At 32.8% G+C, this 23,349-nt stretch overlaps 2 protein-coding genes and 1 long non-coding RNA gene across 3 annotated transcripts; 2 read left to right on the top strand and 1 right to left on the bottom strand.

Annotated features, from left to right (window-relative positions):
• Positions 1–5,346: 5,346 nt before the first annotated feature.
• On the bottom strand, positions 5,347–19,120 carry LOC135139208 (uncharacterized). The gene is made up of 4 exons (XR_010282140.1): positions 19,031–19,120; positions 17,457–17,564; positions 5,752–5,852; positions 5,347–5,571 (listed from the first exon to the last, which is right to left on the bottom strand). It is a non-coding gene; the product is annotated as an uncharacterized LOC135139208 (long non-coding RNA).
• Positions 6,004–9,769, top strand: LOC135139200 (uncharacterized). Its single transcript, XM_064069336.1, has 2 exons — positions 6,004–6,106; positions 6,170–9,769. The coding sequence occupies exon 2, from the start codon at positions 6,218–6,220 to the stop codon at positions 9,617–9,619; it is 3,402 nt and encodes a 1,133-aa protein (XP_063925406.1). The 5' UTR covers positions 6,004–6,106; positions 6,170–6,217; the 3' UTR covers positions 9,620–9,769.
• LOC135139199 (uncharacterized) lies at positions 17,716–21,494 on the top strand. The gene is made up of 2 exons (XM_064069335.1): positions 17,716–17,818; positions 17,882–21,494. The coding sequence occupies exon 2, from the start codon at positions 17,930–17,932 to the stop codon at positions 21,371–21,373; it is 3,444 nt and encodes a 1,147-aa protein (XP_063925405.1). The 5' UTR covers positions 17,716–17,818; positions 17,882–17,929; the 3' UTR covers positions 21,374–21,494.
• The last annotated feature ends 1,855 nt before the right edge of the window (positions 21,495–23,349 follow it).

Here is a 23,349-nt window from a genome sequence, read left to right as displayed (position 1 = left end):
TGAATTTTCGACCGACGCTAACACCTGTAAATTTAATTCATTGTTTGTAAATTCACAGTTCATCTTAGGAGTTTAATCGTTAACTGGTTCTAACGCAATTTAACAGATTAGATTTGTTTAGATAAATCACTCACTAGGAGATTTCATGAAATTCACTTGGTCCGGATAACACCCTTTGTTTACAAAGTTACGAATAACGTTTCTGGATGCTAATACTTTATATAGTGTTATATTATAACACTTCTTAATTCTTCACACAAGATTGCTAATAGTTCATTTATGGCAGTTAAATTAACCTAACGTTGCCCCACTGTGGAAAAAGACCGTAGAAAAGTGTAGCAGAATTCAAAATATAATATCGTGGACTAACGGGGGGATTAAAGATTTCTCTTTTGCAAATTACATCACCGAGGAGTTTTCCTCTCAACGCCTGATGCATTTTGTATTTGTTTATCATATGTTTTGTTTGGGGTAAACAGTCCACGATATAAACCTTCAAAACAAATTGTTTTAAGAAACCAATCGCTTGAATCGTGGCATAATGATAGATAGATAGATATATAGTATATTTGTGTTAGAATACAAGTATTTACACACGTCAAAATAAAATTACATTCATCGTTACATTTTTCTTATAATAAAATAAAGAATTAATTTGTTATATATATGTATATATGTAATACATAAATACATAAAACATAAAATAAAATTATCTACTTAAATATTAAATTAAATTAAATTACACAGCTTCTGCAACTAAATCACTAAAATTATTTCTTAAAAATTCATCACAATTGTAGAAAGTTTTTTCTACGAGATATTTTTTTATTTTATGTAAAAAGATTTTTGGTGGAAGTTTTTTAATTAATGTGGGAATAATATTATAATATTTAATAGCTAAATAATGCGTTCCATCTCTAGTTTTAGTCAACCTTAATGTATTACATGCAACCATCTCCGTTCTTGTATAATATTGATGACTTTCATTAAGTAACGGGAAGGATGTAAGATTAGTGACAATATATTCCAAACATTTATAAATAAATAAAGAGGGTAATGTGATAATATTCAGTTCCCTAAAATACTGCCTGCAGTCGTCTCTATATCCAATGTTAGCTATGACTCTGACAGCTCTTCGTTGTAGTTTAAACACACTTTGAAGTGAGGACGAGTGACCCCAAACCAAGATACCATACTGAAGATGAGAATGTATTAGAGCAAAATATACTGTTCTAAGAAAAGTTTGTGAGAGACTGTTAGACATGAATCTTAAAAAATATATACCTTTGGAAATTTTATTTGAGACTTGTTCTCCATGTTTGTGCCAGTTCAATTGACAATCGATGTGTAAACCAAGAAATTTTGTAACGGCTGAATAGGTATTGTCTAAAACAGTGTGTTTTAAGGTGAATAACATCTGGACAGTTTTGTCTTTATTTAAGGACAATCTGTTGATTACAAACCATTCTTCAGCTAAAGTATTAAGTTGCTTCTTTTTGGTAGTAAGGTTATCTAAAGATAAATCTGATGTACTTATATAGTTGTATCATCAGCATACAAAATTATGTCAGTCTGATTAAGAAGGTTTGGTAGATCATTTATATATAGTAAGAAAAGTACCGGTCCCAATATAGACCCTTGAGGCACACCATATTCAACATTCAATTTGCTTGATAGTTTTCCATCTATTTTAACACATTGACTTCGGGTACTAAGATAAGACAATAGTAGCTTCGTAGCACTAGGATGAAAATTATAATAAAATAGTTTTCTTATTAGAATGTCATGGGAAACACAATCAAACGCTTTGCTGAGGTCCAAAAAAGATGTGGAGTAAAATTTTTTAGATTCAAAAGATTGAAAAACATTATTAATAAAATCTAAAATTGGTGATATGGTAGAGCGACCTTTGGAAAATCCACATTGGCACTGCGATAAGATATCATTTGCTTGTAAATAATCTAAAATTTGATTAAGCAGTAGTTTCTCTAATATCTTGGACAAAACAGGGAGAAGAGAAATAGGCCGGTAATTGTTTAATTCATCAGAGTCTCCTTTTTTATGTATAGGCACAACTAAGGCCACTTTCAAACAAGAAGGGAAGATACTTTTTTCTATACAATAATTACACAATTTCGTGATCTCAGAAATTAGTAAATTTTTTACATATTTTATTAATGGGACAGAAAAACCATATATATCTTTGGCGTTACTATTATGTAAACTATTTATAGCATCTCTTACCTGGACACAAGATATTTTCTTAGCTTTGTGATTATTGACAATGGTCCACAATGCTCTTGGCTTATTTTTATTATCAAAAACAAATTTTTCTGCTGCGTTGATTTTTGCTTTTTTAATAGATAATTTATACCGCTTTTTATACGAATCTAGGAGTGTTTTTAATTCTGTAGTACCGTGTAACTTATATGCATCTTTAATCAATTCTAAGGTTCCTCTCATTTTATATAAGTCACTAGTAAACCATTTACAATTATTAGAATTATGTCTACAAGAAACAACTGTCTTAGATGGAAAGGCTAAGTCAAAGTAGTGGCACATTGTATTTAAAAACATGGTAAATTTATTTTCTATATCAATATCCGAATTTATGAAATCCCACCTGGCTTTACTAAGTATAGTGAAGAAGATAAATTTTCCATATTGTGTTATAGGTTTTACAATTTTAATTTCTTGTTTGTCTTCTTTGCATATTTTAAGACCTATTATATTTTGTAACGATATCACTACACCAGTGTGATCGGATACATCATCCTTAAACGGCATAACTTTACAACAATCTGGTGTAATATTAGTGTAAACATTATCTAAGCGAGATAATCCTCTCGTTGGGAAATTTACTAAATGTTTCATGCCGAAACTTGTCATTAAGTCAGTTAAAACTTTAACAGTTTTATCATCCTTTTTCTCAAAATGTAGATTAAAATCGCCACCAAGTAATATATTCCTATTTTTAAAGTCTAAACAGTTAAACACTTGTGTTATTTTGTCAATGAAATTTTTAAAGTCTCCGGAAGGTGATCTATAAATGACAACAATATACAGATAAAATGCAGGGAAGTACGTACCTACCATTTCACAATCTTTTTCGACTGATAAATTCGTAACATTAGTTAAAGATCTGAAGTTTTTATTGTAATCAACGAGTTGGATAACGCCTCCATGGGAATGTTGCATTCTTGCATAAGCTGCTGCTGTTATAAATTTTTCGAAGAAGACAAATTCTGTTTCAGTGGTAGTGAGCCAGTGTTCACTTAAGCACAAAACGTCAAATTTATAAGTTTGCAACAATGCGCCCATAATATTAACTTTGTTCCTCAAACATTGTACGTTTAGAAAAAGCACCTTAAAGTTTTCTTCTTTATCAGTTGGTTGCTATGCAACGTAGTTAATTTTATTTTTGTTAATTTCCACTTGTCTTTTGTATACCTCACAGTTACAATCAAAACGAGAGTGTTCAATATTTAACTGCAAATTTAATTTCTTGTTGACTTTCACGCAGTTTATACATATGGGTTCCTGTTCACACTCTTTTTCAGAATGATCATCGTTTCCACAATTCAGACATTTCGGATGATTTTCTTTACATTTCTCAGCCATATGGTTAAAGCCACCACATTTGAAACATCTAAGAGTGTTAACATGTTCATACAGGGCGCACTCACTCCATTGTATAAAAACTGTTTTTAAGGCCATAAATTTGGAGAAAGTGTTTGGATCAACTTCAATAATGGCTAAATATTTTTTGATCATTTTCTTGCAAGTTACGAGTTTGAAAATACCCGTTATATCTTTAAGTTCGGCGTTTTGCTTAATGAGACATTCTTTTAAGTCTTCCACATTAAGATTTTGAGCAAGTCCAACAATTTTAATTTTGGGGTTTCGCAATTCTATTTTTTTTATGTGGAAATTATCACCCAGGTTAACTTTTGCTACCTCTTCCAGTTTTCTAGTTTCTTCTTGATTGTTGCATGTTACGGCGATTCCGCCGTCTTTTAAAGGTTTAATTTTCGTAATTCCAACTTCAATTTGTTCAGGTTTGATTTTCTGTTTCAGTGTTTCAATTGTAGCTGATGTCTCTTGCCTATTTTTTGGTCTTAATATAACAACGTCTTTCTCACGTTTGACTGTTTCGCTGTATGATTTTTTGGGAGGAAGACTCTGCTCCTGGTTGACTTGAATTTCGGGTATTCCCATCGAATTTTGAAGTTCAATGAACTTCCCATTTATAGTATCATTGATTTCTTTTTTCATAGATAAGAAACAATCAGAGAATTCCGCTTTCACCTGGCTGATAATGTTTTGTGGGTCATTTTTCAATTGAAGTTGTGTTAATTCTAGTTTTTTTTTTAAGTCGTCATTTTCCTTCTTAAGGGTGTTATTTGCAACTTTAAGTGTTTGGATCGCATCTTGAAAAGTTGCTTCAATTGTACTGATGTCACGGCAATGATCTTCGCATAACATGACTTTATCTGTAATTGTTGTAAATTGTTTGCCTCTATTTATGAGTTGCTGCATACAACTTTTATGATAATACTTGTCACACTTTGCACATTTAGTAAACACAACTTGAACTTTTTCTTTGCACTTTCTACACACTTTTTCGACATTTCCACCTGGATCGATGTCTCGAGCATGTTGCGATTGCGACATGGTATATGGTAAATGAAAAAAATCTTTTTGTTTGAATCGTTAATAAATATCGTTGATAAAGTGTGGCAAATATTAATCTCATGTAAATTTGTTAGCTTTTGTTAGCAATTTTCACCACATACAATATTTCTCTATCTCACAATTTTAATTTCAGTAATTTTCTTTGTTGTATAATTTAAACTGAACGTAAACTTTCAGTTTCTAACCTCACGTAATATTTTATCTTTACAAGTTTATTTCACACCAGATCTTTTGTTTTTATAAATCTTTGCTAGTTTTTTTTGTTTTGTAAATATTTTGTTGATTGATGCTTCCATCATAAAATTACCTGCTTTCCAGTCTTAATCTCAGACAAGAATTCTTTGCTATTTCATATTTCACGAGAGTGTATGGCGAATTTAAATGTTGTTTATTGCTCTTTGTTGAAACTTTGACACTTCTTCAGTTGTAGTTTAATGTCATCGTTATAGAAATTGAACATTTAAAATGTAATTGAGGTAAATAACACAATAACACTTGGCGGAAGCGGAGTGCGAGGTTCCTTTTCGAGCTATCAGATTTAGATTATTTAGAATAGGAGTTACGGACGGTCAGTGGAGGAATAAATAAATTTTGTGTCCTCCATAAATTTTCTGTTTTATTTAGCGGTACTTTTCCAACCTGGGTCCACCATTTGCATCTGAACGCACCCCGCCATTTTTCAAAACGCAATGTGGGGTTACATTTTGTACGACGATCACAGCCAAGGCAAAATTTTTTAATTTTCGCGGGCTTTTAATTCTTTTTCACATGTCAATTTAAGGCGGGATGTTTGGGTTATCACAAGGTCGATGAACAACAGTTGTCATGGGTAAAAAAATAAATTCCATAGCTGTCTAGACGACGTTTTTCACCTAACTAAGAAATATGTAAATTAGTCCACAGTGGACTTTTTTAAAACAATTACCTAAGCTAAATTTACTGAAATTGTTAAATATTAACAGTTAATTCACAACAAAAACGTATTTCTACCGTTTAATTTTCTTGACGCTTTGCAGCTCATAAAATACGAAAGTGCGAGTTTCTCGTTTCACTTACCTACTTGTTTTTGAAATTTGGAATAACTAGCAGATAGTAAACTGTGGTCCTATTATTAAATTTAATTTCTTGCTTGTACTCACTCACTGAGATCTGGTTCTCTGCAAAATTTAAAACAAATCAGTGGTTATTTAAACATAAAATTTGTATTATCTACACTGATTCTTGAGTTTTATTACAAATTTAATGTAAATGAGGCAGTTAATCATTATGCAACACATTTAACTCCAAAGTTAACTGGGGTTGCCTCTATTGACTTTATTGTAAGTTGTTTCGATTACAGCATTAATTAAAAAAATCATCGCTAAGAAAAAATAAAAAAAGGAGTGACATAGCACATTTGGTAACACAAAAGGTAAACTGACTATTAAGTATAGATATTTTAAAAACGTAATTGGGTTTATTTTCCGTATTATAGAAATAATTCAAGAGGTTATGTAAACAGTCCAAATTATTTATCCACACCATGACTCAACCGGCAGAAATTGTAGCAAATTTTGCCAACCAATTCCACAACATACAGGGTGTAACAATTGCTGAAAGAAAAAAGAATCTACGAAAACTTCTAAACAGTGCCTCTATTCTTAAAGACAACGCCCCATTACTCGACACTGTAGTAACACAGCTGCACCCTCAAACCTACTTAGAACAACGTTCCTTCATAGAATTTTTAATTTACTTTCGCAAGTACAAAGAGCTTGCAGATGAAGTATTCACAAAGGAAAATCCCATAGCAGTAAAACGAATTTTAAATCAAAAATGGTTTTTTGAACAAACACTTCTTGATTCTGGGCCAGGATTTCTTACACAGATTGTACCCACTCTCAGCTATAAATTGACGTTCAAAGTATTAAAAAAGATAGCCCCACTTCTGGAAGAAGAACAAGCTAATGTAATTTTTAGTTCATTGTTGGAGATTTATGGAATTTCATTAGCTACAATTGTACTGACATCTTGTAGTTGTGCTACAATTGAAAACAGTTTAAAAAACTATCACCTTACTTTACAACAGCGTCAGTTAAAATCGCTCTTTGATAAAAATCCGCATCTGATTTATCTTTATTTTGATGAACGAGTGAAACATGAAGAAAACCAAAACTTTCTGGATTTTAATCCTATATTTCACTACATCGCAAAAAAAGATTTAAATGTGTTTCACGATTTATGCCAGAAGTACAACTTCAAGACTAAATTGGGTAAAAGGATTACAAAAAAATTAGTTGCGCTTAAAAGAGTGGATATTTTATCTCATCCAGAACTTTATGTGAAGAATTTGCACCCTCGCTGCCTGATTAAACAACTAGGGCCCGATTTTAACGCCGTTTATCTAAAACTGTTCCCGAAAAAGATCGACGACTCGCCGAGTTCAGAGAGCTCCAGACTTTTAAAACACTACCCTCAACGAACCCAATACAATTTAATGATAACCACATATAATCAAGTTTTTGCGAAAAAACTAGAGGAGCGGCCACACTTAATCGACGAGTATTTATTAGAAATGATTCCCGATTCGCAAGAAAGGGAGAAATTGGCTAAACTAAAAGGTGGCGATGACACAAATGCGTACCTTAAGTATTGTTCTCCAGCACGCTGCCTTCAGATAGTCAAGGAACGGGTTAATTTTGCCAGATGTCCCTTCGAACGAGGCAGTTACGTTGCACTTTTAGTGGAGTCGTGTTTCATAGATAAAAACTACGACGCTCTTTTAGAAGTTGCAAAGTTTGTAACCGAACGTTTCAAAAATGACAGTCCTGACGTCCAACAGAAATTTCCCCAGATGATGTTGTGGCGATCCTGTGACTACAGCCAACTTAGTGAAGAACACTGGCACGAAATAAAAAAGATCATGGCCAGACCTGACCTGACTTTGTATAATTCCAACACCATAGAAATATTTTGTAAGTACATTGAATTTCTCACTAGGTTAAAAAAACCAATTGAGCAGGAAATTGTGGATTTTTATGGTAAGAAGGATTTTGCTGCTAATTATGTGGCATTTATCAAAGATCCACGTGTTCAGAAAAGATTTTTAACCACTTTTATTGAAATAGTTCCTAAGGTGACTACAACCAATATAGAGAGTTTAGATTGTAAATTACTGTCGGCTTGTCTGAAATACAATTTACAAAATCCTAAGGAAACAATACAGGTGCTTCAGTATCCTAGATTATTACAGTCTTTACGCAATGTTCTCTCAAAGAAAAATAAAAATGAAGAGGCAGCACTCCCTCCAGCTCTGGAAGTTTTAATATGTTCCAAAGGGACAACACAAGATCTGGAACAGTTGAGGCAAGAGTTCTGGAATAACGTTCAATTTGCCACAGCATCCCTTATGAAGTGGTTTTTGAAGTATAAACCTGAATCAGTTCAGAAGAACCTAAGTTCATTTTTGTCCTTCGCAATAAAAAATGGCGAACTTGCCAAGGATACGAAATTCTGGTCGTCGCTAAAATATTATAGTCACTTGAGTATTGATAAAGGGGCTATTCAGTTTCTCACTCGTGACTTAACGGCTTTAAAGTGCCGCCTTTTGTCGTATGTATCGTCAGAAAAAGATTTTTTGACTGTAGTTGAAACATACAAACCTGCAGAATTTAAGGTAGATGGAAACAATGCAAAATTTAATATACAGATGGCGCTTTTGAATAATATGAAGAATCTTAACTCAACCGTTGCCAGTTTGGTATTACTACTGAAGTTCTGCAATGGTGAATATATTCCGTTTTGTTTGGGTCCTTTATACAGTATTATTTTCAAAGTTCCAAAAAACCACTTAACCCCTCTATTTGATGAAATGAAGAAAACTTTGACACATCACGCTTATTATTTTATTTCGTTAATATGTAACAAAGAGGTCGTTATACAGAATTTGAGAGATTGTCAACTGGATCAGTCTGTTAAAATCAGCTTTAAGTATTTTTTAAATAATTCAAGTGAAGAAACTTGGGAACTTTTCACCACGAAGTTATCCACAGCCGCGAGTGTTGGCTCTTCTACGTTAAAACTTATTGCGACCAAGCAAGTTCCTATAAAGTACAAGACGCAACACTTTGAGAAAGTTTGGCCGATTTTTCATCAGGATAACAAATTTAAAGATTTGTTCTTCAAAAGTCTATCAAAGGAAACACTATTACGACTTCCTTACGACTTTTTGCATAGAGTGATTGAAACTGAGTTGTTTTTTGGTCTCGAAATTAACAAACCCTTCAGTGTATATCTCATTGCCTCTTCTAAGTTAGAGGAGAATATGAGGATTGTTACAAATGTACTAGAAAAGTATAAACTCTCAGCGCAGTTTTCGATTAAACGTGTGCACGACTTCATTGCGACGTTATTTACAACATACATGGAACAGTCGCTCCAGAACGACACTTTGATTGAGGCTCTTCTCTCACTCTTTCAACGTATATTCAAGATGGGGAGTATTTTTGAACTCTACGTAACCTTATCCCTCATGAAATGTAAAAATCAAGTCCCGAAGGATTTCGCAGCTTCTGTTGTTGTCCTACATAACAGTTTGATAGCAAGGTATGGCGAGACAGTTACTGAGATTTTTGGGAATGTTTTGAAAAAGCTGCTTCAAAAATTTTGCCAGAGTGATCCACTGAAGTACGAGTTTTACTACTACTTACTGGTTCACCAAAAATCTATTAGTGATGTGTTACTGGCGATTAAACTTCTACCAAGCGACGCAGAACCAGAAGATGTTGAAAGCTGTAAATATTTCGAAGATGCTGTTCATCAACTTGAAAATTTAAATGTGCTGAGTGTGCAGTTGCATCTAAATTTGTATTTCAAGCGTTTGAAAATCGTGAAGGATGTTTCCTACTATACGAGAATTCCTACTATTCATGGTATTAATACGTAGGGTTGGCTATATGTATTACTGAAGAAATTATTTTACAAAAAGTGTAGTATTGGCTTTAAATTAATATTTGTTGTTATTGCATAGCAAAGATGTATAATTTTGTATAATTAAAATAAAATAAAAATCGGGAGTTACATTGGGCTTTAAAAACAAAAGATGAGTTAAGTTTATTATGATCCTTCCATTTCTTTGCCTGATACGATTTAATCCAGAACATCATGTTTAGTTAGTGTTTTTTTTTCATGTTATTGTTATTTTCATCTTTGAAAATAACAATACTAAAAATACTGTTTTTCAAAAGTTTGTCCCGGCGCCTCCACCATTTCTAAATGTATTAGTCATTTTGAAATTTTAATACGTAATAGAGTTATTCATTTGAGTCTAGAAATGTCTGAGAAAGTTGTAGGGAGAATAACAATAGGTAACAAAAATATGAGGTCTGCTTTATAAAATCCATAGGTGGATTATCCTGGCGCATCCACCATTTTAAATTAATTTTATTTTTTTGCTTAAATATTTTTAAATAAGATTACTACATGTTAAAAACGTCTCTGATAAAAGTAGATTAGAGGGAGTGACAAATAATGTATTCAGAAAAAAACAAGTGAGACTTGGCAGAAGTATTCCATATATACCGAGAGAGCAATAAAAAACATTATCAAAGGCAGTCATGGATTTTTAAAGATTTATCTTCAAAGAGTGTACAATAATTCTTCAAACATGCATGGCTGCCTTTGATCGTGTTTTTTACTGATCTCTTACATATCAGACTACATTAAAATTTTAGCAAAGTTAAGTATATTTTTTTTGACTTATTTTAAATACAATAATTGCCTTGTAGTTATTAAAAATTATAAATTATTAGGTACACACCTCGTTGCATTTCTAGATAGGTTTTTAGAAAATTTTTACGCTCCACTATTTCAGTGTACTGTTATTAAGATATGTACCTAATTTATTAAATTATCCTTTCTAAAATAAAAAATATTATGACTCTATACTTGTGGTTTATCAACGCACTCATAGTTTTTAGAGTTACTTATACAGGATGGCTCAAAAAAATTAATGGATGAGTCATTTTATTTTGTTTTATTGATTAAATCAGAAACTGTTGGTCCCCTTAAGAAAATGGATGACGTAATTTAAAAAATTAGTGGAAGGTTATTTCGCTGGAAAGTCCCTTCCTGAAGTTCAACCCAACAAATCCCGCTTTTTTGACAAAAATAATAAAATTTGGGTTTTTTTTTGGTGAAAACCTAAAGTAAAAATCAGTGGCGTAAATAACACTCCCGCAGCCCCATAAAAAATGCTGTTCGAAAAATCGAAATATCCCACAGGTTTTTCGTTGCTTCTTTAAGTTTTTAAATCTTTTCAGATTTCCAAATTTGAATTTTTCAGTTTTTAATTTTTCGATCTGCAATTTACCGTTTCGGTTTATTTTCTTTATTTTTTCAATATGTCGATTTGCGTTTTTAAAAATTTCTCGAGTTTTTGATTATTGATTTTTCAATTTATCGGTTCTTTAATTCTTCAATTTTTCGGTTTTTTAATGCTCTCATTTTATAATTTTATTTTATAAGTGGGAGCTAAGGACCTGTGGTTATTTTATTTTATTTTATATGTAACGGAACTTTATACCTAATTTTTGTTTTTTTCAATATGAAATTTTTGAAATTTTCGGTGTGCAATTTTGAATTAGTTATTTTTCGTATCCCCAATTTTTTATTTGCAATTTTTCTAGTTGTAATTTAAAAATATAATTTAATCGCAATTATAGAATTTTTCCATTTTTCAATTATTGCATTTTAAAACTTTTTCATTTTTTCGAAATGTCGATATGCAGTTTTTCTTTTCGGTTTTTTGGTTGCTTTATTTTTACAATTTTTCGATTTTTCAATGTTCTGATTTTATAATTTTTTGTTTTTTCAATTTCAATTTTTAGTTTCTTCAATTTTTCGATTTGCAGTTTTTAAATTTTATATAATTTTTTGTTTCTTCAATTTTACGATATGCATCAATTCGAGTTTTCGTTTTTAAAATTTTCAGTTTTTCGATTTTCCAACTTTTGGATGATTCAATTTTTAGGTTTTGCAATTTTAGTTCTTGGAATTTTTCAATTTTTCGGTTCTTCAATGTTTTGCTTGCATTTTTTTTTTCAATGTGAATTTTTGAATTTTTCAATATTAGATTTTTCGGTTTCGTAATTTTTCAGTTTTTCATTTCTTGAATTTTAATTGCAGTTTTTCTAGTTATTTTAAATTTTACGATTTTAAAATTTTTCCCTTTTTCAATTATTACCTAGATTTTAAAACTTTTTCATTTATTCGACTTCTCAATTTTTTATGTTTTGTTTATTTTTATTGTACATGAGGGCAAAAAAAGTTCTGTCGAAATAACCTCCGACCAATTTTTTAAATAATTTTTTCGTGAGGCCGTATTTTGTAAATTCTGAATGGCGTACTAGTAATTTTTGTAACAGAAGGCATCTATCCGTGCTAAAATGTTGATGAGGTCGACACAAAATTTTATCATGAAAAAACTCACTTGAAACATACGCATAACATGATTTGTACTTTAATATTTCGAACGTACATATTTTACTACAAAAAATCGCAAAATAAATTTTTTTAGTAAGAGAATAAATTAAAATGTTCATTTGAGTATGTAGGTATTTGGCGTTTGCTCTAGATTTGTTCAGATCTTACGTACTTTAACACACAGAGCAATCTACGAGTACCTAATTAGTATTCTGACTAAAATATCGCAAGACAAGAGAGATGTAATCTATGATACATTAATTTGTTAACATTATTTATTTGAGAAATATTATTAAGTAGGTAACAATAACACATACTGATATAGATCGTTATTTTTTCAAGGCAACATTTTTATTCAGTTTTAAAAGTCATGCTGTAATTTTTGATTACCTACCTATTGTTTGCGTTTCCCCTTTTGATTGTTTCTATAATTCCTTCGATTTACTGATCTGCGTTGTTGCATTTATAAAAATATGTTTACTTCTCAGCCGAAAAATAAAGCTGTTTGTTTGAAAAAGGCCCAATCGAAAGTTTTCGTTAAATCACAGGGTACGATAAAGCAAGCTCTTGAAAAGTACCAATTTGAAACAGTGTTTTTGGAAATAAAAATTAAAAACCTACTGATACCTATAAGGTTACAGGAATGTTAAATTTTTCTTTTCTCAATTTGGTCTGGACTTGTAGGCCATTTAAAAATTTTTATTTCACAAAGCGGTTCGAGATTTTTAGCCATTTATTTATTCATTTCTTTTTTTGCTGAGATAAATCGAACTGATTTTTAAAAAACACGTGGAGTCAAACCTCGATTATTTTCAATGATTAAACCTTCAAACTTCATTTAATGGTGAAATAGGATCTTTAAACACTTTGATTAAAACTGAATTGAAAATATTATCTTTCATCCGAACAAGTACACTGATTAGAAGGGCCGGTCTTTTCACCTCCTGATAATTTTTATCTACTGGATAATGTCAAATGGGGTCTTTTTACCACCTGACAAAATTATCTTCCAGATAAATAGCTCTTATTCGGCAGATATACTATTAATTACACAGTAGAACAGTGTTTTTGTTACATATATTTTCTAAACATGGTCGGAAAGGTAATTTTGTGCTGAACAACTCTTAAAAGAGATAATATACCCATGTCGTCAAAAAAAAAAATTCAGATTTTTATTGTCGTCCTGTGAACAATTAGAAAAAATGAAGTGAATTCTAATTTTACATAGAAAAACGCACAAGAAGCACTAAAAAATGTTCCACAGATTTCTGTCGTCAGATATTTAATTACGTCTACGAATATTTAACCTTCCTAGAATATGTAGAAAGATCTAACTCTTTATAAAAGCCTCATGTAGGTATTCGGAAAGAATGGACACTTGGGTTTTTCTCTTAAATTTTCTTCGGCTTTCTTGATTTCTCAATGAAAAGATTATCAGCAAAGAAATTTAAATGAGACATAATTTGTGGAACGTTTGTTTCCTAAAAATTCACTGATCACTAAGATTCTATGTCACTAAGCTAATTGATTCCCAAGTAAATTTTTCCGCATCAATGAAAATTCCTAAATAGAAAACGTACATAATATGAAAACTGAAATTCATTCTAATATTTTAGTTTTAACTTGGTTTATGTTAGCAGCAGAAAGCTTAGGAAATATTGTTTTCAGATGTTGAAATGCTTTCTCTCTTGTATTTCACTTGCATAAGAAGCACATATGCTTGGTATATCCAGATTGGAGGCCAGTTACTAAAGCCACAATTTTTAAATCGTCCATCAAATTACACTCAAACTTTTTGTCGTTAATAGAGTTTAACAAGTGTGGAATATTCTCATATGTTTCTGCAGTTTGTATGGAGCATGCAGTCCGCAACACTAGATATTTATTCCCATTATGCAATAGTACACCTTTAACTGGAACTATCTATGAACAATCTCCAAAAAAAATTGTTTTTGACGACGTAGGCATAATGTCTTATTAGATAGTTATTCAGCACAAAATAACCTTTCAAAATACATTTTCAGAATGCTTGTGCAAATAGTCTTTCTCTGTTATTCATATCACAATACCAATAGCTCTCACTCTCTCGCTTACAGCTGTACTAGCTGATGATTGATTATTATCAAAGACCTCTAACAGTTGCAAATTGAAAGGACGGTTGGAGCTTGTGATAACCCAATCTTCCCGCCTTTAAATTGACCTTGAAAAAGTTTGAAAGGCCCGCGAAAAATTCAAAAATTCAACATTTGGCCTTGGCTGTGATCGTCTAACAAATGGGAACCTACGTTGTGTGTTTTTTTTTTTGGGTTTTGAAAAATGGTGGGAAGACGTTCTTTCATACAAGTGTGCATATACTGCATGTGATTCGAGAGCGCAAGAAATAATAGACAAAATTGTTTTGGAGGGGGAGCACGGCACCCCCTCGCAGGAGGAAAGAAGCTGCGAAGATTTACTCCTCAGCGCAAAAACCCCCTTGTTATTATTCACGGACATATTACATTTCAAACACCTTAAGATATATGAAAAAGGGACACTCGCGAATTGACAGACATACACATATGAAAAACAAACAAACGCAACATCCTATACATCTGTTTGGAATCAATGCAAATATTTGAATATCACAAATTTAATAAAAACAAAGCAAAATCCGACTTAAGTAACTGGATGCAAATACACAAGTTATTACGGGCGTGTGGCGGCAGATTTTAAAGTTACGGCAGTTAACAGGAGCACAACAAAAGTACCCCTGGGGTGTTGTAGCACAAGCGGAGTTTGGGCTACCGGTCTGGGGCTATTCTCCCCCCACGACGGTGATTCTATCTATCACAAAGCCTACCCGCACACATATCTCCATTACGAACGTGGTCTGCGGAACTAGGCCATTACGGTCGCCAGACCCGCAAGAGGATCTCGGCTATGGACAGAAGCCGAGAACTTTACAACATCGACGGCCGCTCCTGAATCTGTCCAAACATGTGGACTTGTACAGGTGACACGATAAATCTCGCCAGCTCGACTAGGAACCGAACTTCGCTTCTGCCACGTTTTCTGTGTAATTTAACCTCAATTCCATTTTAAATATTCAATCTCTCATAACTCTGGTATTAACAACAACTGAACAAGTGTTAAAGTTTCAAAAAGCAATAAACAACATTTAAATTCGCCATACAATCTTGTGAAATTTTAAACAAAAAAATAAATCTTATGTGAGATCAAAATTGGACATCAAACAATTTATGATAGAAACATTCATTAACAAAGTATTTTCAAAACAAACTTAGCAAGGATTTATGAAACAAAAGTTCTGGTGTGAAATAAACTTGTACAAATAGAAATATTATGTGAGGTTAAAACTGTAGAACATGAAATTTACGTTCAATTAAAATTATACAACAAATGAAAATTACTGAGGTTAAAATTGTGAGATTAAAGAGGTGAAAATTTGCAGAGTTAACAAAATTTACAGGAGATTAATAATTGCCACACTTTATCAATGATTCAAACAAAGAGTTTACATTAGGTTAAATTATATCATGATCTAAGTGATCGGTTACTTCAAAAAAAACAATTTACTTTGAAAGTTTAAAATACCGCGAACTGGTTACCCCAACAAAACACATAATAAACAAACAGAAAAATATCCAATCATCGCTCCGAGGAAAGAGCGTCTCGGTGATGTAAATTTTAAAATCGTTGCGAGGAAAAAGCGTCTCGGTGATGTAATCAATCTGTAGCGTCGTGAGGCATGCCTTGATAAATTAATCAATCTGTGGCGTTGTGAAGGCATGCCCTGATGAATTAATCATGATAACGATGATAAGCGCCTAAGGGAAGAAAACATTTTAAACCCCTCCAGCCAGTTCGCAGTATAATGAACTTGTTTAACTGCCGTAAATGAACTATTAGCAATCTTGTGTGAAGAATTTAGAAGTGTTATAATGTAACACTTACGCATATGCATCCAGAGACCTATTCGTAATTAAACATAAGGTGTTTTTCCTGACTAAGTGAATTTCATGAAATCTTCTAGCAAATGGTTTATTTAAATAATCCTGATTGTTAAATTGTGTTTGCACTAGCTGACTATTAAGAAAAACTAACTTGATTGGTGAATTTACAAACAAAGCAACAAATTTACAGCACGTGTCCGCGTCGGCCGGAAGTCCGCATTTCTCCGATTAAAATGGCGCAAGAATTAACCGCGCGGGTTGGGGACAACTGTATCATTATGAAAAATATGTTTGATTGTCATTAAACAAAGGCTTCCTCCCGTTTTATTAACTACCAAACCAAGTAATTTAAACCTAGCGCTTACCACGTGGTTACACTCACACAAGCACATTCATAATAATCCTACGCCATGCAGCTTCTCTACCAACCCTCTAACCGAAATCTCCCTAGCGCTACGTGCTGCCATCTAACTCAATGATCATGCATTAACCCCGACATGTCTATTTGGTTGCCTATGTTTAACGATTCCTTTTTCGTGATTGAATTTTTTTTTTTCAAATTCAAATAATTCAAATGTGATTTCGCGCCGCTGTTAATCAGTTTCAGCGCGAAAACTTTGATTTAAATTCGGTCACCACAACTGATTTTGGCAAATGACGTACCCTCTAAGAAAAGAGAGGATGAGTGGGTGGGGCTAGTATGTACCTGCTAGGATAAGACTAATTTTAGCAAATGACGTATCCTCTAAGAAATGTAATGAAATTATTATAAGAAAAGACGCTAGAGGCTCCAACGCATTTTCAAATTCTTTCCAAACAGGAATACCTGGAACCTCAGAATTATTATAATTATTTAGAATAGGAGTTAGGGACGGTCAGTGGAGGAATAAATAAATTTTGTGTCCTCTATTAATTTTCTGTTTTATTTAGCGGTACTTTTCCAACCTTGGGGTCCACCATTTGCATCTGAACGCACCCCGCCATTTTTCAAAACACAATGTGGGGTTACATTTTGTACGACGATCACAGCCAAGGCAAAATTTTTGAATTTTTGAATTTTTCGCGGGCTTTTAATTCTTTTTCACATGTCAATTTAAGGCGGGATGTTTGGGTTATCACACGGTCGATTAACAACAGTTGTTTGGTTAAAAAAATTTTTTCACCTAACTAAGAAACATGTATATTAGTCCATAGTGGACTTTTTTAAAACAATTACCTAAGCTAAATTTACTGAAATAGTTAAATATTAACAGTTAATTCACAACAAATACGTATTTCTACTGTTTAATTTTCTTGACGCTTTGCAGCTCATAAAATACGAAAGTGCGAGTCTCTCGTTTCACTTACCTACTTGTTTTTGAAATTTGGAGTTACTAGCAGATGGTAAACTGTGGTCCTAAGTCCTATTATTAAATTTAATTTCTTGCTTGTACTCACTCACTGAGATCTGGTTCTCTGCAAAATTTAAAACAAATCAATGGTTATTTAAACATAAAATTTGTATTATCTACACTGATTCTTGAGTTTTATTACAAATTTAATTTAAATGAAGCAGTTAATCATTATGCAACACATTTAACTCCAAAGTTAACTGGGGTTGCCTATATTGACTTTATTGTAAGTTGTTTTGATTACAGCATTAATTAAAAAAATCATCGCTAAGAAAAAACAAAAAAAGGAGTGACATAGCAAATTTGGTAACACAAAAGGTAAACTGACTATTAAGTATAGATATGTTAAAAACGTAATTGGGTTTATTTTCCGTATTATAGAAATAATTCAAGAGGTTATGTAAACAGTCCAAATTATTTATCCACACCATGACTCAACCGGCAGAAATTGTAGCACATTTTGCCAACCAATTCCACAACATACAGGGTGTAACAATTGCCGAAAGAAAAAAGAATCTACGAAAACTTCTAAACAGTGCCTCTATTCTTAAAGACAACGTCCCATTACTCGACACTGTAGTAACACAGCTGCATCCTCAAACCTACTTAGAACAACGTTCCTTCATAGAATTTTTAATTTACTTTCGCAAGTACAAAGAGCTTGCAGATGAAGTATTCACAAAGGAAAATCCCATAGCAATAAAACGAATTTTAAATCAAAAATGGTTTTTTGAACAAACACTTCTTGATTCTGGGCCAGGATTTCTTACACAGATTGTACCCACTCTCAGCTATAAATTGACGTTCAAAGTATTAAAAAAGATAGCCCCACTTCTGGAAGAACAACAAGCCAATGTAATTTTTAGTTCATTGTTGGAGATTTATGGAATTTCATTAGCTACAATTGTACTGACATCTTGTAGTTGTGCTACAATTGAAAACAGTTTAAAAAACTATCACCTTACTTTACAACAGCGTCAGTTAAAATCGCTCTTTGATAAAAATCCGCATCTGATTTATCTTTATTTTGATGAACGAGTGAAACATGAAGAAAACCAAAACTTTCTGGATTTTAATCCTATATTTCACTACATCGCAAAAAAAGATTTAAATGTGTTTCACGATTTATGCCAGAAGTACAACTTCAAGACTAAATTGGGCAAAAGGATTACAAAAAAATTAGTTGCGCTTAAAAGAGCGGATATTTTATCTCACCCAGAATTGTATGTGAAAAATTTGCACCCTCGCTGCCTGATTAAACAACTAGGGCCCGATTTTAACGCCGTTTATCTAAAACTGTTCCCGAAAAAGATCGACGACTCGCCGAGTTCAGAGAGCTCCAGACTTTTAAAACACTACCCTCGACGAGCCCAATACAATTTAATGATAACCACATATAATCAAGTTTTTGCGAAAAAACTAGAGGAGCGGCCACACTTAATCGACGAGTATTTATTAGAAATGATTCCCGATTCGCAAGAAAGGGAGAAATTTGCTAAACTAAAAGGTGGCGATGACACAGGTGCGTACCTTAAGTATTATTCTCCAGCGCGTTGTCTCCAGATAGTCAAGGAACGGGTTAATTTTGCCAGATGTCCCTTCGAACGAGGCAATTACGTTGCACTTTTAGTGGAGTCGTGTTTCATAGATAAAAACTACGACGCTCTTTTAGAAGTTGCAAAGTTTGTAACCGAACGTTTCAAAAATGACAGTGCTGACGTCCAACAGAAATTTCCCCAGATGTTGTTGTGGCAATCCTGTGACTACAGCCAACTTAGTGAAGAACACTGGCACGAAATAAAAAAGATCATGGCCAGACCTGACCTGACTTTGTATAATTCCAACACCATAGAAATATTTTGTAAGTACATTGAATTTCTCACTAGGTTAAAAAAACCAATTGAGCAGGAAATTGTGGATTTCTATGGTAAGAATGATTTTGCTGCTGATTATGTGGCATTTATCAAAGATCCACGTGTTCAGAAAAGATTTTTAACCACTTTTATTGAAATAGTTCCTAAGGTGACTACAACCAATATAGAGAGTTTAGATTGTAAATTACTGTCGGCTTGTCTGAAATACAATTCACAAAATCCTAAGGAAACAATACAGGTGCTTCAGTATCCTAGATTATTACAGTCTTTACGCAGTGTTCTCTCAAAGAAAAATAAAAATGAAGAGGCAGCACTCCCTCAAGCTCTGGAAGTTTTACTATGTTCCAAAGGGTCAACGCAAGATCTGGAAAAGTTGAGGCAAGAGTTCTGGAATAACGTTCAATTTGCCACACCATCCCTTATGAAGTGGTATTTGAAGTATAAACCTGAATCAGTTCAGAAGAACCTAAATTCATTTTTGTCCTTCGCAATAAAAAATGGCGAACTTGCCAAGGATACGAAATTCTGGTCGTCGCTAAAATATTATAGTCACTTGAGTATTGATAAAGGGGCTATTCAGTTTCTCACTCGTGACTTAACGGCTTTAAAGTGCCGCCTTTTGTCGTGTGTATTGTCAGAAAAAGATTTTTTGACTGTAGTTGAAACATACAAACCTGCAGAATTTAAGGTAGATGGAAACAATGCACAATTTAATATACAGATGGCGCTTTTGAATAATATGAAGAATGTTAACTCAACGGCTGCCAGTTTGGTGTTACTACTGAAGTTCTGTGATGGTGAATATATTCCGTTTTGTTTGGGTCCTTTATACAGTATTATTTTCAAAGTTCCAAAAAACCACTTAACCCCTCTATTTGATGAAATGAAGAAAACTTTGACACATCACGCTTATTATTTTATTTCGTTAATATGTAACAAAGAGGTCGTAACACAGAATTTGAGAGATTGTCAACTGGATCAGGCTGTTAAAGTTAGCTTTAAGTATTTTTTAAATAATTCAAACCAAGAAACTTGGGAACTTTTCACTACGAAGTTATCCACAGCAGAGAGTGTTGGCTCTTTTACGATAAAACTTATTGCAACCAAGCAAGTTCCTACCGATTACAAGACGCAACACTTTGAGAAAGTTTGGACGATCCTTCACAAAAATGACAAGTACAAAGGTTTGTTATTCAAAAATGTCTCAAAGGAAACACTATTACAACTTCCGTATGACTTTTTGGACAGAGTGATTGAAACTGAGTTGTTTTCTGGTCTTGAAATTAACAAACCCTTCAGTGTATATCTCATTGCGTCTTCTAAGTTAGAAGAGAACATGAACATCGTTACAAATGCGCTAGAAAAGTATAAACTCTCAGCGCAGTTTTCGATTAAACGTGTGCACGACTTCATTGCGACGTTATTTACAACATACATGGAACAGTCGCTCCATAACGACACTTTAATCGAGGCTCTTCTATCACTCCTTCAACGTATATTCGAAATGGGGAGTATTTTTGAACCCTACGTAACCTTATCACTCATGAAATGTAAAAGTGAAGTTCCGAAGGATTTCGCAATTTCTGTTGTTGTCCTGCATAACAGTTTAATAGCAAGGTATGGCGAGACAGTTACTGAGATTTTTGGGAATGTTTTGAAAAAGCTGCTTCAAAAATTTTGCCAGAGTGATCCACTGAAGTACGAATTTTACTACTACTTATTGATTCATCAAAAATCTATTAGTGATGTGTTACTGGCGATTAAACTTCTACCAAGCGACGCAGAACCAGAAGACGTTGACAGCTGTAAATATTTCGACGACATTGTACATCAACTTGAAAATTTAGATGTGCTGAGTGTGCAGTTGCATCTAAATTTGTATTTCAAGCGTCTGAAAATCGTGCAGGATGTTTCCTACTATACGAGAGTTCATACTTACGCTATTAATATGTCGTCTTGGTTGTGTCCTGGGGCCCAGCGTTGGGTTGGCTATATCTGAAGAAATTATTTTACAAAAAGGCTTTAAATTAATGTGTTGTTATTGCATAACTAAGATGTATAATTTTGTATAATTAAAATAAACTAATAATCGGGAGTTACATTGGGCTTTAAAAGCAAAAGATGGGTTATGTTTATTATGATCCTTCCATTTCTTTGCCTGATACTATTTAATCCAGAATATCATGTTTGGTTAATGTTTTTACTTCCCGAGCGTAAGCAAAGGAAGTATTGTAATCGAGTCCGTCGGCCGACTCTCTACTTTTACGTTTTCTCGATCTTTCATGACCCCTAGAAGACGAAGAAATAGGTCTCCCATTTCCGTCTGTCTGTCCGTCTGTCCGTCTGTTGTCCCGGATTTTTATTAGACAGATAATCTCCGAAAGTACTCGACCGATTGTTGTGAAATTTTGTACTTATATTAAGAATATCATGTAGATGGTAAAACGCTAACCAAAATTTGTCTAATCATCCCCACCACTAATGCGATGACGTCACTTCAAAATTGTACATAGTAAATGGGTTTTCAATTGTATAAAATAACATAGTCCTACACATGTAGTTTACAACTCTGAATCGACTTTTCACCCGAAACGTCCAGATTTTTGGAAAAAAAATCAAAATTATAAAACAACATTTTGAAATTTAATTTTTAATCTGCTAACCAGAATGCTTTGAAATGTTGCAGATGTTTTAAGGCTATAAAGAGCATCATAAATCTTTAGTCAAAAAATATTTGCTTATCCCCTCCAAAAACTTGATGACGTCAGCTCAAAAGTTTGTGGAATAAATCATATCTAAAATGTACAAAATATGATGAGTCTGTACTTGTGATCTATCACTCCATTCATATTTTTTGGATTTGCATATACAGGGTGACTCAAAAAAATTAATGAATGCGTAAATATATTTTATTGATTTAATCAGGAACTACAAAACCGAATGCTCTGAAATCGTGCAGATGTTTTAAGGTCATAAAGAGCATAATAAATGTTTAGTCAAAATATATTTGCTTATCCCCTCCAAAAACTTGATGACGTCAGCTCGAAAGTTTGCCGAATAAATCATATCTAAAATGTACAAAATATGATGAGCCTGTACTTGTCATTTATCACTCCATTCATATTTTTTGGATTTGCGTATACAGGGTGACTCAAAAAAATTAATGAATGCGTAAATATATTTTATTGATTTAATCAGGAACTACAAAACGGAATGCTCTGACATCTTGCAGATGTTTTAAGGTTATAAAGAGCATAATAAATGTTTAGTCAAAATATATTTGCTTATCCCCTCCAAAAACTTGATGACGTCAGCTCGAAAATTTGCCGAATAAATCATATCTAAAATGTACAAAATATGATCAGTCTGTACTTGTGATCTATCACTCCATTCATATTTTTTGGATTTGCATATACAGGGTGATTCAAGAAAATAAATGAAAGCGTAAATTTATTTTACTGATTTACTCAGGAACTACAAAACCGAATGCTTCGAAATCTTGAAGATATTTTAAAATTATCATAAGCATGGTAAATTTTTGATCAAAACGTATTTGGTCGTCCCCCCTAAAAAATTTATGACGTCACCACAAAATTTTGCTGAATAAATCCTATCTAAAATGTACAAAATATGGTGTGTCTCTTCTTGTGATTTATCATTCCATTCAAATTTTTTCCATTTGCATATACAGGGTGACTCAAAAAAATTAATGAATGCCTAAATTTATTTTATTGATTTAATCAGGAACTACAAAACCGAATGCTTTGAAATCTTGCAGATGTTTTAAGGTTATAAAGAGCATAATAAATTTTTAGTCAAAATATATTTGGTTATCTTCTACAAAAAACTGATGACGTCAGCTCAAAAGTTTGCCGAATAAATCGTATCTAAAATGTACAAAATATGATGAGTCTGTACTTGTGATTTATCATTCCATTCATATTTTTGGATTTGCATATGCAGGGTGACTCAAAA

Source organism: Zophobas morio, unplaced genomic scaffold (genome assembly GCF_036711695.1).
Source record: "Zophobas morio isolate AGI-343-1 ecotype UQ-CSIRO unplaced genomic scaffold, CSIRO_AGI_Zmor_V1 ptg000031l, whole genome shotgun sequence".
Lineage (NCBI taxonomy): Eukaryota > Metazoa > Arthropoda > Insecta > Coleoptera > Tenebrionidae > Zophobas > Zophobas morio.
Note: the sequence above shows the minus strand (reverse complement) of the source record. Positions and strands in the feature narration are given on the sequence as shown.

Bases quoted from the DNA above. Each gene is read 5' to 3' on its own strand.
- LOC135139199 (XM_064069335.1), top strand. From the start codon at position 17,930: ATGACTCAACCGGCAGAAATTGTAGCACATTTTGCCAACCAATTCCAC.
- LOC135139200 (XM_064069336.1), top strand. From the start codon at position 6,218: ATGACTCAACCGGCAGAAATTGTAGCAAATTTTGCCAACCAATTCCAC.